The following is a 15,392-nucleotide window of genomic DNA, read 5'->3' as shown; positions in this document are numbered from 1 at the left end:
TCGTATAGAATATTTAAGTTAAACTGCTTTGAAACATTTCAGTCTTTGCAAAATAGATCAAGGCTCGTCATTTTGTGTCAAAATGTTTATTATGTATTAGGCAAGGCTGAAAACCGCTGTTCAATGTGCATTATCTCCGAGCCCTCAGATTGCATTGCACAAGAAATTCATACTGCTATGATTAATTATGGTACACATTAATTATTTGGACACACATATGGCAAAACACTTATATAATTTATAATTATTATTTATATATTATTTGTACAAGCCATGCAGTTGTAATGTGCACAGTGTGGCTTGGCGTTGTTCGACTAAAGCAGGCTTCCGCAAACTTGTAAATGTATTCCTTAGCAATGATGGAAAGGATTAATGCAAGTTTTAATTTTTACTAATGCAGGTTGTAATTAGTACTGGATTAGTACATTTCTCACACCAGTGTGACGTATACATTTCTTACAGCGTTACTATTTTGGGCAGCACAGTACAAGTCTGCATTGTGGAGATTAAGCCAAATCCCTAAGTAAACCGATTTCCAGGGGTGACTCCTCTTGAACTGTGTTATGTATCTAAAGATCAGACTTGGTTTGTGTTCAGAGAAAGGAGCCAGGTGCTTCAGAGTCTGGTACAGCGAGTGAATTTTAATATTGCATTTAATCTGATTTTAGGTCAGATGCGGAAAGGAATGAGTTCAATAGTCTGCCGCATACTGAGAATGTAATGTTCCATACTGATTCCTTACAGCTTAAAAGCAACCTGATCTGCTTTGAAGGGAATTTAACTAGAACATTCTGTTAAGTATAGAGAAGTATGAAGAAAAAATAACTCTGACAGTATTGTGTCATGGAATAGTGCAAATAAATGTGATGTCTTTAGTTGTCTGTTAGTCAGTCAGAGATATTGATTGAGTGGAATGATTACTGATTACTGTACTGAACATCTTATTTAACTTATTTGAAGAGGGACCTTTTTTGATTGGCTGAAATGTTTATTTAATAATAGAATCAACACAGGTTAATAACTGAGGAAGTGCGACAGGCCATAAAACCATTTTTGAATGAGTCTATATGATGGGCACAATTCACTGGGCAAAAGGCAGGAAACACCCTGGACAGGTCGCCAGTCCGTCACAGGGCAAATGCACACACACAGTCACACCTAGATCAATTTTGTTTCTCGATTTAACCTGAGATATAAACATGTTAGAGGAAACTGGAGCTTCCTAAGGAAACCCACATGAACACAGGGAGAACATGCTCCACACAGAAAGGACCCAGATAGCTGGTAATTGTACCCAGGTCCTTCTTGCTGTGAGCCGACAGTGCTACCCACCAAGCCACTGTGCCGCCCAATCTATAGCTGTGATTAATGATATTGTTTTTACTTCACAGAATTGTGTAATAATGCACATACACACAATGCGTAGCATTAATGTAAATTCAAATCCTGTGTACAATTGTAAACCTATGACATAATATTACCACAAGTGTTGTTAGATTAAAACCTTTAAATAGAGATTTTTCAATCAGTGGCATTGGGAGCACATATGGAAGTATGTTTTATCACCCTTAATTATTTGGTATGACATACCAACTTATTACCAATACAAATGATGCAATTCTTATGTACTAATTATTTACGTTAGATACAATGTTGGTTCCACATGCAGGTTTATTTATGGCCAAGAATTGAGCAAGGGCACAAAACCAAACCAATACAGTCTTCATCGTGTTACATTTACTTATAGCAAATATCAAAATGAATGCTTCTTTTTCCTTTTATGTCATAATAGACCAGTTATGCTCATCCTTTTATGTATGCTATGTCATAATAGACCAATAGATAGATAGATAGATTGTCTCTCACACCATCACTGCTGGCTGACATTGTGTTTAGCAATAGATAAACCAAACTAAGCCAGTGCTTTGAGGATGAAAGCAGAGTAAGCTTATCCATTAGCGTTTTTGGTTTAGCCTTTACTACTTGAGCAAGAGTCGTGCAGTCTGATCGGCTTATCAGTGAGAAAGATACAGCAGCTTCTATCTGCTCTTAAAAGGACTGGAATGCTGAAAAAGTGCACACAGCTCACTGAGTTATCTCTAAACAATGTAATGGTGTCTCCGAATGCCTGAGAGAAAACCACTGGGGTAAACAGGCCAAGACAAAAAAAAAAAGCTGTAATAGGCAGCTGTAGAATGCCTTGTTAATAATTTTTAAACAAACTTGTGATTATATGGAAGATATGCATGTTTCATACGAGACGTTAGCATGTCATGATCAGAGTTTACCTTCTGTTGCAGTTATTGTCAAAGTTGGAGCAGACAGGTCTGCAGACGGAAGGAATTCTCAGGGTGCCAGGTTCTGCCTCTAGAGTGAAGGTAAAACTTACACCTTTAGTGATCCTATTGTGCTTTACTCCAACTTTTCATACTACAATGTACCTTATCAGCTTTGACCACAGTTAAATTTCTATTCATGACTATTTTACCCAAAACTGCGAATTTAAATGAACAATAAAGATCTTGGAATGTGAATAAAGCTGAATCAGTACAGTAAAATAAGTACTAATGATAAACACAAATGGTCTGTATCCATACACCATCATACCCACACAATGAGCATGCTTGCTACTTCACTGAAAAATCAGCTATTCATTTATTCTTTTTTAAAGCACCACCCTGAAACCCTATTTATTAATGAAGGGCCTTGGGTTCAAGTCTCTCCATGTTCCAGTTTGGGTAATCTCAATTCACTTGGCAACATTGTTCTTACACAATGCGGTAGCACTGTCGCCTCACATCAAGAAGGTCCTGGGTTCGATCCCCAGGTGGGGCGGTCCGGGTCCTTTCTGTGTGGAGTTTGCATCTTCTCTTTGTGTCTGCGTGGGTTTCCTCTGGGTGCTCCGGTTTACTCCCACAGTCCAAAAACATGCAAGTGAGGTGAATTGGAGACACTAAATTGTCCATGACTGTGTTTGATATAACCTTGTGTAATGAGTAACTGCCATTCCTGTCATGAATGAAGCCAAAGTGTAAAACATGACTTTAAAATCCTAATAAACAAACAAACAAAACTTACACAATGCAGCCTTTCTGGCTGAAGAGGTGGATAGGCTAGCACTTGCCTTTCCCAACACGGCAGCAAATACTTAGAGAGAATTAGAGTGAACTTTTAAAGTTCCATGTTATTTTATCTGATATTCTACAATGATTGTTTTGGCACTTCAGTTAGACAGTAGGCATCTCTGTTGTTTTGGCAGGGTGATGATACCCCGTCTGGTCATTTCTTCCCCAGACATCACCAATAGTGTCTGTCAAGCGACTAATCATACATCTGCATTGCACCATCCAAGTGCCAGTTTACACCTATTTTGCTGAATAAGCATTTGAATAAAATAAACTGATGATTTAGTCACCTTCCAATTGAGTTTGACTAAACAGGTATTCTGTTCTTTTTTTAGTACTTGGAAACATCGAACTTTTTGTCTATTTGAGGCATTTGTGTAAATGCTGCCTATGCAAGTAATATAAAATGCTTGATATTACAACAACTCTTCTCGAAATATAAACCACTGTTTGCTGTTTTCCTTGGGCTCAGTGCATTGCAATAATCTTGCCGAGATGTATGATTGTGGGTCTTGAGTGGCACAATGGAAAGACCTTTGCTTTGTGCGGTTAGCCATTTGTGGTCTGGCTCTAATTAGCCATGCTCTCTAGGAGGAAAGGATGGCGTTTAAGTCTCCCCATCAATCATGTTGATGCTAGCTGATGTATATGGTTTGTGGTAGTTTGTGCCTTCTTCAAGCTTGATGATCTTCCCAGTGACTAAATCCCTACCTCCACTTTAGTGGAAACATTCAAAAAGTACTTTGCTCTGTTTCCTGATCAAGAATATACATATGTATATTGTATATTGGCAAATATAGTCTTCTTGTACAATGGTCAAAGCCATGCTGCTGGTAACAGCAGTGCTTGAGTTTCAGGGGTTTGAATCTCGGGCTGGGCTTACAAGTATAGTATGCACTTGGTGTTACATGAACCTAGCTGCCTTAGTGCCAGTCCCAAACCTGGACAAATATGAGGGTTGTGTCAGGAATGGCATCCACAATCAAAACTGTGCCAAATCAAATGTGTGGATGAATGATTCACAGCTGAAGAAAATCAAATATCGTCTTTATTGCAGTATCCATTGCTTAGCTGCATGCTTACAATAATTGAAAAGGCATTGTTGTGAATTTAAATTAAAGAGGGAATAAAATAAGTTTAAACAGTGCTGGAGTTTTCTTTTAATAAGCAGCACAAACACTGCCTAAGTGTTTCAGCTACAGTTTTTACACTTCAGAAAACAGCATGGTGCAGTTGTCTGAATTTTAGGCACCACATTTCTCTGCTTGACTGCTGAGATCACACTCCGCCTGAAAAAAAAATCACTGTTACTTCAGATTTAAACCACACATGGTGTGCCATGCATGTAGAATTGATGCATGAAGGCATGTGGCTGCTTGATGATACACATTTAGCATTTTAAACACGGCCAGTCCTTCTGTCTTTCCTCTGTTTAAAACTATTTATCTTCATTTTCTGCTACACGCACACGCATAATTTGTGCCAGTGTTTCGCCATGTGTGAGTGCCCTGAACTGATGAAAGCTAGAAGTGTTTGCATGGTTTCAACTTCTTGACAGAAATCCTTGGAGAGACCGCTAAGATCTGTGCTTTGTTTAGATAGTCCCAAGCCCAATCCAAATACAGTCCAAATCTGTTTTAGCCGGTTCTTGGGTAGGTTTTTTAAACTGAAGTTGTTTTTAGCTCAGGGCTAAGAATTAAAGACAGTACAGGGCATTTTGTTCACTTCACTGGCACATGTGGAGTGGTACATAAACATGAGTCAAGTTGTTTGTTGAGTCAACTTCATGCGATGTACTGTACCTCTTAAAAGTAAGAGTGGAAAATACCAGGTAGTCTGTAATCAAGCGACACGTGTCTTGATAAACAAATAGGTCAAGGACAAACTGGAATAGACATTAAAATACAATGAATTTTGCTTAATTTTGAATTTTGCTTGTGTTTAAATTACACAAGTTTAATATCCTGCCATTATTGTTCTGTACTGCAATAAATAGGTCATTGTGTCAGTCCGCAGGCATTACAGTGGTATTTTTTTTAATAATTTAGAAAAACTCTACGGAGTCATGTCTCAATCTTGATTTATTCCCTCAAGAGCCATTAGCAAGAGCTCATCCAGAGAGTGTGGACTCATTTTGATGTATACGGCTCAATTGAAGGCCAGCTGCTTTACTGTAGCAGTTCTAACACCCGTAACCCACATGTGCTCTCAGTTCATGTACACACACAGCTGGAGTGGAGAAAATTAATTTCAGCATGGGACATCAAGCTTCCTTTCTGACGAACGGAAAATTTATACATATGTTAACCTGACCATGAAAGTAATGGGTAGAGACCAAATAATGCCACCAAATAACATATTTACTTCGTTAATTTATTATTGTTTCATACAACAGGGTCTTTCAAATCCTGGGTTGTGACCCTTGGGTGGGTCACGAGCCAAAAAAAAGGGTCGCAAAGAAAAATAATAATAATGAAATAAACCAATTTTAACAGGCACATAAACACAAAATGAACTTGTACACGAACACTTCTTGTGGAGGCTTTATATTACATTTTGTAAACCACAGTGGGACTAGATTGCCACTATTTTCATTTGTTAAGTATATTTTATTTTGTGTTTCAGTTTATTGCATTGTTTGTGTTGCCTGGGTTGCGGTAAAAATCATGGACAAAATGTGGGTTGCTTGGGAAAAGTTTGAAAAACCCTGTCATGCAAAATACTTACATCCATGTGAATTCTGTAGTCTGTTAGAACAGTGTAATGACAGCAATGTGTACGGTAATTCATTAGCTTTTCTTTATTAACATTTGCTGCATTGAAATTGTTCGATTCTTACCATTGTTTTTGGCTGGTTGGGCATCTACAATGACATGATTGGCCAAACAATCTAGCCATTGTGAGGTACACTTGTCAGTGTGCTCTCAGTGCCAGTCCCAAGCTGGGTAAAATAAGGAGGGTTGGGGCAGAAAGGGCAAAACTGTGCCAAATTAGACATGCAGACCAGATTTATTAATTGTGGCAACCCTTATACACAGTAGCAGCTGGAAAAAATCTCTAGGTCATGACTTGGGTTCTATCTAGTAAATCACTGGTGTTCTACAGGTGTAAGCAGTGTTACATCTGCTGTACAACTGTTCATCTGTAATATATTACTAAATGTCTACGTTTTATAAAATACAGCTCCGCATTCTTACTACACACACACTTAGCATATGTAGGATCAAAACACTTTTAATGTCATCCCTAATGTGTTTATTTGTAGGTTTATTTTACTGTTTTTTTTTTTTTTTTATCTTTATAACCAGTGACAGCTTCAATACAAAGCAACAGATCCCTGCTCATTCATCAATCATGTGTGAGAGTAGTAGTTAAGTTAAGCTGCTGTTGTGGGTACAGTCTGACAGATCATGTTTGTTGTGTAAATTTGCAGCATTTGCGGCAGGAGTTGGAGGCAAAGTTTTATGATGGCAGCTTTGATTGGGACCAGGTGAGACAAAATGATGCAGCTGGACTGCTCAAGATGTTCATCAGGGAGCTGCCATTCCCTTTGCTCACACATCAGCACATGCCTGCCTTCCTCGCTGCACAGAGTGAGCACAGTAAACACACATCCACTGTCCTGCATATAACAACAGAATTAGGGGTGGGGGATATTTAAAATGATTATATCGTGTATCATAAATTTATGTTCAGGTATTAGGTGTTGTTATTAAACATGTTTAGTTTTGCTAAGGAATATAAATATACGCCATCTGGCCAAGTGGACACTTCTCTTGATGATTGATTTTAGCTTTTACGGACACATCCAGGTGTATAAAATCAATTAATTACTCAAATTAAAACTCCAGTGGTCTGCACAAAGCTCTGACCACAATCCCACTGAATGCCCTTTGATGAATTGGAATATTGATTGTGAGCCAGGCTTTCTCTTAGAACATCAGTGCTTAAACTCACAACTTTGGTCTAAATGGACACAGATTTCTACAGGCATTCTTTAAAATCTTGTGGAATACCTTCCCAGAAAAATGAAGGCAACTTAATGGGATGTCCAACACGCTCAGGGTGAAGTGTCTTCACACATTTGGCTCTATAGTATGTTTCTAGAAAGCATACATTTCTTTCTTATTTATGTCTACCCAATGACTACCCATATGCTCTCCATGGCCCGTTAATTTTGAGAACTGACATTTTTTGCACAAGAGCTGGGTAAAATGTGGATTTTTGGCATCCTGTGATAAAGCCTCTGTTGCGGATTGTTGCGGGTAATTAAAATGGTCTTAAATATTGCTTGTTTTCTTATGACTGAACTAGTCTTTTCCCAATTTTTTACTTCTAAAATTGGTTCTACCCTGTTTTCCGTCTAAGCATTTGGGATGTCTGTAGACTTTTTCTTTTGTAATAGGATTACAAAAATAAACATTTTAAAAAGAACCTACGCTTGGGTGGCGCAGTGGTCTGTTAGCTCACCACCGCTGGAGTTTGGGTTTGAATGTCAGCGATGCTGTTGGTCAGCTTTGTGTCTATATTGGAGATTAGCATAGATATTGATTAGACTGGCACTCTGTCCAGGGTATTCTTGCCCTGTGCCCAGAGTTTCCTGAAAAGGAGAAAGCGTTGATGGATTTGAACCTAGAGTAACTCTGGAGCTGGTTAAGATTGCAGATGTACTTGCAGCAACAGTAATCATCTGACAGTTTATAAAGATAATGATAATATCATAATCTTGATATCTCCCAAACCTAATCAAAGCATGCATTCATTCATGCTTTATTTTACACACGTTTGTTTGACAAGTTACACGTAAAATATCAAATTATTGTGCATGTTTTACAGCTTACCACTCAGTTTGATAATTGGTGAGCCTAACATATCAGTGAGTGTAAGTATTTTAACATTCTAATAGGTTTGTTTCTAATGTTTTAGATATATCATCACCAAAACACCAGCTACAGGCCTTGCACCTCCTCATCCTGCTTCTCCCTGAGGCAAACAGAGACACTATCAAGGTAAGAAGCTAATTTGATACTGTATCTGTTACACTGCTGCCTTTACTAAGATATGCTCGGTCTCTCAATCCTGGTTGTGTGGTACCTTTGATAGTCACACTGTTTTACACCTTAGTTAACGCATCCAATAAACAAGTCTGAACTGGGTTTAACTGGTTGTGCCTGAGGTGAGAAATGCTAAACTGTACTGGACAGAACAGGAAACCACATGGTTAGAACTGATAATTATTGCTGGAATTCATTGCAACTACACTCAGCAGGAGGTTACTGGGTTAAATCCGGATGATTGGCTGTTGTCTTCTTCTTGGAAAAGGGATTTGGTTAAAATTGCATCACTAATCACATCCTGCAGGCATGCAGTTGTGTTTCAGTTTGAGGGAATTTGTATCATTAGTTTTAGGTTTTGTCTAGGGGTCTTAAACAAGATCAGAATCTGCAGATTTTTTGCATTAATTTTTTATTGGCAAATGGGAGATTTAATATGTTTTTTAAACTGACTGATTTATGGTACAATTCTATCATGTAAATAGCTTGATTTGGTAAGTTCTCACAGGGCACATTTGAATACTGCTGCTTGGCAGGAACCACAATAAAAGGTAACCTTTTATATAATGATAGAAACAATATGGGCAGTAGTAGCTCAATGGTTAAGGTACTGGACTAGTAATCAGAGGGTTGCTGGTTTAAGCCCCACCACTGCCAAGTTGCCACTGTTAGGCCCCTGAGCAAGGCCCTTAACTCAAAATTGCTCAAACTGTTTCAGTCATAATTGTAAGCCATTTTGGATAAAGTGTCTGTTAAATGCAGCAAATGTAAATATTATGTATGTTTTAACACATATTAAGTACTGCAAATGTACTAGTGCGATTTCTGTTTACAAAAAAACAACAGCTTGACAACAGTGTGCGTGCTTGTGTGTGTGCATATGTGTACGTGTATTCATTCCTAGGCTGACACATCTGAATGATGTCACAGTTGAAAGACTGGTTGGTTAAGTTTTTTTCATGTGCCTTATTGTTGGCAGAAGGTTCATGCAAGAAAACAAACCTCTGATAAGAAATACAGTATGTATTATACATTACAGGTAGACGTCTGACTTACTGTTTGCTTAACACATGCCCAATTATTTTAAACCTCCTCTGTTATTTAGAGTATGCCAGTTCTTCCCAGTTCTGTCGACACTTTGTCAGTGACCCACATGACTGACGGTGTCCAAATGAGGAAATGTTTTATGAATATAATTTGTCATGTGTTACACAAGAATGAAATGCAAACGAGAAAAAACAATTTGCTTTAAAAAGGTGCTGTGTGTAACCTCTTCATTCTAAACAGCAATATGCAAAGAATGTGAAATATGTTAATGGTTTCTAACACGGGTCGAAGTGTTTATCTGATGTTTACTCTTTTAACTGATGTTTTAAATCATGTTACATGCTTTTAAAGGATGTTTTATTTGTTTTAGCTAATGGTTAAATGGGTTTAACTAATGTTAAGGTTTAGTGTATGTGTTTTACAGATTAACTGTATTGTTTTAGATATGTTGACTTTGCTGCTGTACATAATCTACTGTCATTATCTACTGTTCATAATATTGTGAAAAGATTTAATGAATCGAGAGAGATCTCAGTCCATGTAAGGCAAAGCTGAAAACCACTGTAGAATGTGTGTGACTTGAGCTTTCAGATGGCAGTGCATGAGAAACTGTTATGCTCATGTGGTAAATATAGCAACATGGGCTGAATACTTCAAAAAACCATTGTCACATAACACAGTTTGCTGCTGCATCAAGAAAAAACCTTACGCCAATTCTACGCAGAAACACCTCTGAGTTCTCTGAGCATCATCTCAGATGCTTAGAAAGACAGTGGAAACATATGCAGTGGTCAGACTGTGGTCCACAGTTCAGGTTGTTTTTGAAAAAAAACAGATGTTGAGTTCTCTGTGCCAAAGATGAAAAGGGCCATCCAGACTGTTTTCAGTGAAAGGTGCAAAAAACAATGTCTGTCATTTTATGCGGTGCATCAGTGCCTATGCCATGGGTGACTTGCATATGTGTGAAGGTACTTTTGACATGGAGGCATATATTGGGATTTTAGAGAGGCACATGCTGCCATCAAGAGTGGAATATACTGTATTTGAAGGCTATTGTGTGATGAGACCCAAGTTGCCAGTTACTATATTGGAAGAGAGCTGAATTAAAAAAAAAAAAAGTGGAACATCAATGCAAAAATAAGAAATAAAGTGACTTTACATAGATTTTAGAATCCATAGTCAGCATATTTAAAATAATAGCAATTTTAAAAATATCATGTTTTATTTATTGTATGCTTGCTGAAGCGTATAAGGACTGGGGTAGATAGTAATTTTATCAAAGAAAAGAGCTGCTAGAATCATTATTAAAATATTATGAATTAATAAATAAAATAAACTTTATGTGTGAGATATAAAGCCTCTTGAAACAAGACATAATTTAATTTTTATTTTTAATTAAATTGGCATTTTTTTTAATCTTACTTGGAATCTACTATGTCTGTATGTCCTTTGTTCAGGTTCTGTTGGAGTTCTTGAGAAAAGTGGTGGCATATGAGGAGAAGAACCGCATGAGTCTGTGGAACGTCTCTATGATCGTGGCGCCAAATCTGTTCATGTGTCGGGGAAAGAATGCCAAGCAGGAGGAGATGCAGGGGGCAGCAGGGGCGGCTCACCTGGTTCGTTCCCTTATTGTCCACCAGGACTTGCTATGGACGGTAAGACTTTGCTTTGGACACAGTCTTTAGTAAAAGCTTCAAAATCAGATAAAAGAAAACTGGACTATGTAGGGCCAGCTAATGAAATGTAAAAGAGGTCAATAGATCTGAGTGGCTTACTCATTAGCAGCATGCTAATTAGAGGTCTAGTCTGGATAAAGCATTCTTTTTTCAATTATGCTGTACCAGGTCTTGACTCATTATTCAGCTAAAACTCGTTTTGCTAAATCTTTCAAAGCAGTTTTGGATCAAAATGTAGGAGACAGATTTCCCAGATCACATGCTTATTTCTCCTGCCACGTCAGTTTAACATTTCAGTTGGTTTCTTTGTTTCAGGTGCCGTGTTTCCTCATCTCACATGTGCGAAAAATTAACGAGGCTGCAATGAACAAGAAGAATCCCAGCTTTGACAAGTCAAGGAGGATATTACTGAGAAGACGCCACACAGACAGGGACAAAGATAGGAGTGAGGTGAGCAAGTTGCCTTGCCAGTCGATCTAAACCTTGGCATTAACAGTCTACATTTTAAGTTGCATAATAGGAAAGTAATGAAGCCATTTTCTTAACCCTTTGATTTCAGGTCCCTGAACTTCATCAGGGGCTCATTCGGGTGCAGGCACCACTTCATGCGAAGATTTCCATGGCCATTCAGCTGGACAGTGAGACGAGGGCCCGGGACGTGATGGCACGTTTTGATTTAGAGAATGGGTATGTTAACAGCACCATTTCTTCTGTAGGACTATCATTATACTGTGGATATAAAAAATATACACACCCCTGTTTCCATTCCAGGTTTTGTGGTGTAAAAAAACGAGACCAAAATTTATAATTTCAGATTTTTTTTCCACCCTTCGTCTTTTACAAGAGAAAAAAATAATGTAGTTGCATAAATAAGCACAACCTTAAACTAAGTTTGTTGATGCACATTTTGATTTTATGACAGCATTCAGACTTTTTGCGTGAGAGTCTATTATCATGGCACATCTTGACTTGGCAGTCTTTGTCTACTTTTACTTGCAAACGCCCTCCAGATCTGTCAGATTGCAAAAGCATCTCCTGTGCACACCTCTCTTCAGGTCACGCCACAGATTTTTAATTGTCTGAGCTCTGGCTGGACCATTCCAAAACTCAACTGTTTGAGTGTGGCAACTGTTTTGGGGAGGGGGGGGGGGCTTTTTCTGTTCTAGCATGACTGTGCAAATGTGAAAAGAGCAAGGTCCATAAGGGCAAGGTCCATAAAGGCAAGTTTGGTGTGGATAAATTCCTATGACCTGCAGAGATCCCTGACCTCAACCCCACTAAACACTGGGATGGGTTGGAATGTCAATGGTGAGCTAAGCCTACATATTTTAGACCAGTGCATGAACTCACAAATGCTCTGTTAAGCACGTATTTCCACAGATACAACTCAGCATATTGTTGAAAAAATGGGTATAAGAGTGAAGGCTGTTATAGCTACAAAACTAAATGAGCATAGTCTGGGGATGAGATGTCCAACAAAGTTATTGTCTTTTTTGTTTGTGTTTTTTTTCCTGTCACAATCTTTGGTTAAATTTATCTATACACACAGCTGGGTGGATGTCTCATTTTTTTTCTTCATCCCTTACAGCCAAACATCCCGCAATAGCAGTCGAAGACAGAAGCAGTTCTTGTTTGAGGTTGGAGGAAACATAGGTAAGTAAGTGCTAAGTCACTTGATGTTTATCATCAGTTTGTTGGGAGCAGTCTGGGGAAATAATAGTTACAGTAGCATATTTAAAAATAGCATGTTAGTCATTATCATAATCGTCATCTCCAACTATTCCAGACTACCAGCTGATCCATTGTGCTTCTACCTACATTTGGCAATGATCTTGTTGTGCACTGCAGTATTTTTCCAGCATGTATTCTGCCTCTAGTGACAGGTGTATTTGTGCAATGCACGATAAGGATTTAACAGTACACTAATGGACTAAACCCGGTCTGCCAATTGGCTGTGACTAAGGAGGTGAAGGAAGAAGGACAGGTTCTAATTTGTGGCCTTTTTTGGCAGCATGATTGTCATGCATGTTGCAGAGGTCACTAATGAAATGGGGAGTGGGATATGTCTAATTTGTAAATATTTAATAATAAAATGGCCAAAACAAGAGTTTAATTCTAAAATGCGTGTTAAAAAACATTGGACGGGGCGCCTTCTGGCGGGCATAATTGACAGTGCCTGCAGCCGATACTAATTGGCCACCGTATCTGCAGGGTGGGGGCCGGACTGTGTGTGGGTAGGAGGGTCTTAATACGCTGTGTAAGGACCCTGATTGGCGGAAGAGACGCCTGTGCAGAATGCAGGGGTGAGAAGAGGAGGGCTGTACACGTGTCGGAAGAGGCGTGTACAGCGACGTGCTCTCCTTGGATGCAATCTGGTATCTCTCAGCAGCGGAAGACAAAATCGAGTGCTCTAAATCAGGAGGAAAATGGGGAGAAAATGCATAAAAAAAACATTAGGTGTAAATCAGTTCTCAAATAGTTTATAAACATAGGTGTTAAAGATATAAAAATAATTGGTCTTTAGTGTAGAAGTACTTTTTATAGGGTTAGGGTCACTGGTGTGGGAACTAATGGTCTTTTTTTAATTGGCTCTAACCAGTTTTATTGGAATTTTAAATCAGAGGCTGCTTTCTTTTAGAGCTGGTTAAAGACATCAGCACAACTATTATTATTATTGAATAAATATATACATAGCTTTGATATCACACTTTTATAAATTATGGAAATGGTATTTATGATATGTTGCTGTAACCTCATGCTGCCACACATAATAAGACAATTTGGTTTGTTTTCTGCAGGGGAGCGCTGCCTTGATCCGGATACTCATCTGCTAGAAGTGTACCATGTGAATCCTCACTGTGACTGGGTCTTAAAATCCAAACCCACCTGAGCATATGTGAGCTACAGCAAAAGGTCAACTGAGGATTTCACCGTGGAGGCGGCTTTGTGCTCATTTCAGGATCCGGCTCACAAAAACAAGAGAAGAAGAATGGCCTCTTTTCAAAACACTTTAAATGTGCAAGTTCTCAACAACGAAGGCTCACTAAATAGCTCAAGCACTGCATGTTTGCCTCTTTTTAGATGGTAAAGAAGGTATTTGCTTTGTTTTGTTGTTTGAAATGCAGCAGACTTTAAGAGGAAATCTGGGTTTGAGACAGGCTCTTCAAGATGAAGGATTTTTGTGTTTCTTTTTCTTTGCTGGCTTGCGTCACACGATAAACAGTGCAGTGCTGGCCATTGAGACAGTTTGATGCCAGAAACATGTGTTCTCATCTTCAGTGGCCCTTATTGATTGAAGGTCACCGTTGAAGCATGTTTTTCTTAGTGCCTGCAAGATTTAGTGCAAAACGCATGTACATATAATATTTATAGCACTAATTTATCCCGCACTCCTGTGATTTTACCATGTAAACCGTGTCTGGTTTTGTATTATTTACATACACTGACTGCATGCTTGTGATTTATAATGTTATGATTAGGTACAATATAAGACTGATCATACACTATTATTTACCTCTTTACAAATGCAATTGAACATTTATTTACGCCAATCGAAGCTGTGCTCATGTGGATTCAGTGGCTGTGCTGCATGAATTCCGACTGGATTATTCTTAACTGCTTAACACACTACATTCTGAAGACTCTGTACACTAACTTATCGGATGTGGATGCACAATATGAATGAGCCACGCCCGAGAGTTCTGTATCCAACCCGGAATACAGAGACAGACAGTGAATCAGCCAAACAGGCTCATTATTGTTTGCTGGAAAAGTTGGATGATGGTGATTGATCTGGAGTTACCTGAAGGAGCTGATATGACGGGATTTGCACTGTGTAGTGAGCTTGGTTTCCACTTAAGTCTAATCAGCTCTTCGGTCCAAGTTTGATCTCAGTTACATCAAACTAACGCTGATTGCCAACACTATAACCACTGTTGCTGTTAACACTAAGTATTGATATAAATGATTTAAACAGTGAAGAAGAATTAACCACTGCTGCAGTAACTGGTTTCTTTTTGTATTTTGTCAAAAAAGCCAGTGTAAAAAATGAAGGATTGTTTTTATTTAATTTTTTACTGTAATGTACTTTTGTGTTTATTTTAATTTTTCTTTTGTATTAACATCCTGACACTGCCATCTGCCTGACTTGTGCTTTCTGTGTAACTAGAACTGTGTAACCAGAACCTCAACAAATTCAAATACTGAAATCAAATACTGTTTGACAGTTTGTTACTGCACTGCAAATACTTTGTTAGCAGGTTAAATACACTATTTAGCCAAACGTATGTATACATTCTCATTATTAATCTTAGAGACAGTGAAGTTCTTATGCTGATGAATGATGTATCATGATCCTTATATACACCGATTAGGCATAACATTATGACCACCTCCTTGTTTCTACACTCACTGTCCATTTTATCAGCTCCACTTACCATATAGAAGCACTTTGTAGTTCTACAATTACTGACTGTAGTCAATCTGTTTCT

At 38.4% G+C, this 15,392-nt stretch overlaps 1 protein-coding gene across 2 annotated transcripts in view; it reads left to right on the top strand.

Moving 5' to 3' along the window:
• arhgap28 (Rho GTPase activating protein 28) overlaps positions 1-15,115 on the top strand; it is a 42,563-nt gene extending 27,448 nt beyond the window's left edge. For both annotated transcript variants that reach the window (XM_062992074.1, XM_062992076.1), the window contains exons 8-15: positions 2,301-2,378; positions 6,559-6,718; positions 8,052-8,134; positions 10,684-10,881; positions 11,218-11,352; positions 11,462-11,589; positions 12,491-12,555; positions 13,701-15,115. In XM_062992074.1, the coding sequence (XP_062848144.1) occupies positions 2,301-2,378; positions 6,559-6,718; positions 8,052-8,134; positions 10,684-10,881; positions 11,218-11,352; positions 11,462-11,589; positions 12,491-12,555; positions 13,701-13,792 (939 nt within the window). In that variant the 3' untranslated portion in view covers positions 13,793-15,115. The remainder of the gene's footprint in view (positions 1-2,300; positions 2,379-6,558; positions 6,719-8,051; positions 8,135-10,683; positions 10,882-11,217; positions 11,353-11,461; positions 11,590-12,490; positions 12,556-13,700) is intronic.
• The last annotated feature ends 277 nt before the right edge of the window (positions 15,116-15,392 follow it).

Source organism: Trichomycterus rosablanca, chromosome 3 (assembly GCF_030014385.1).
Source record: "Trichomycterus rosablanca isolate fTriRos1 chromosome 3, fTriRos1.hap1, whole genome shotgun sequence".
NCBI lineage: Eukaryota > Metazoa > Chordata > Actinopteri > Siluriformes > Trichomycteridae > Trichomycterus > Trichomycterus rosablanca.
This window is presented reverse-complemented; position numbering and strand designations above follow the sequence as displayed.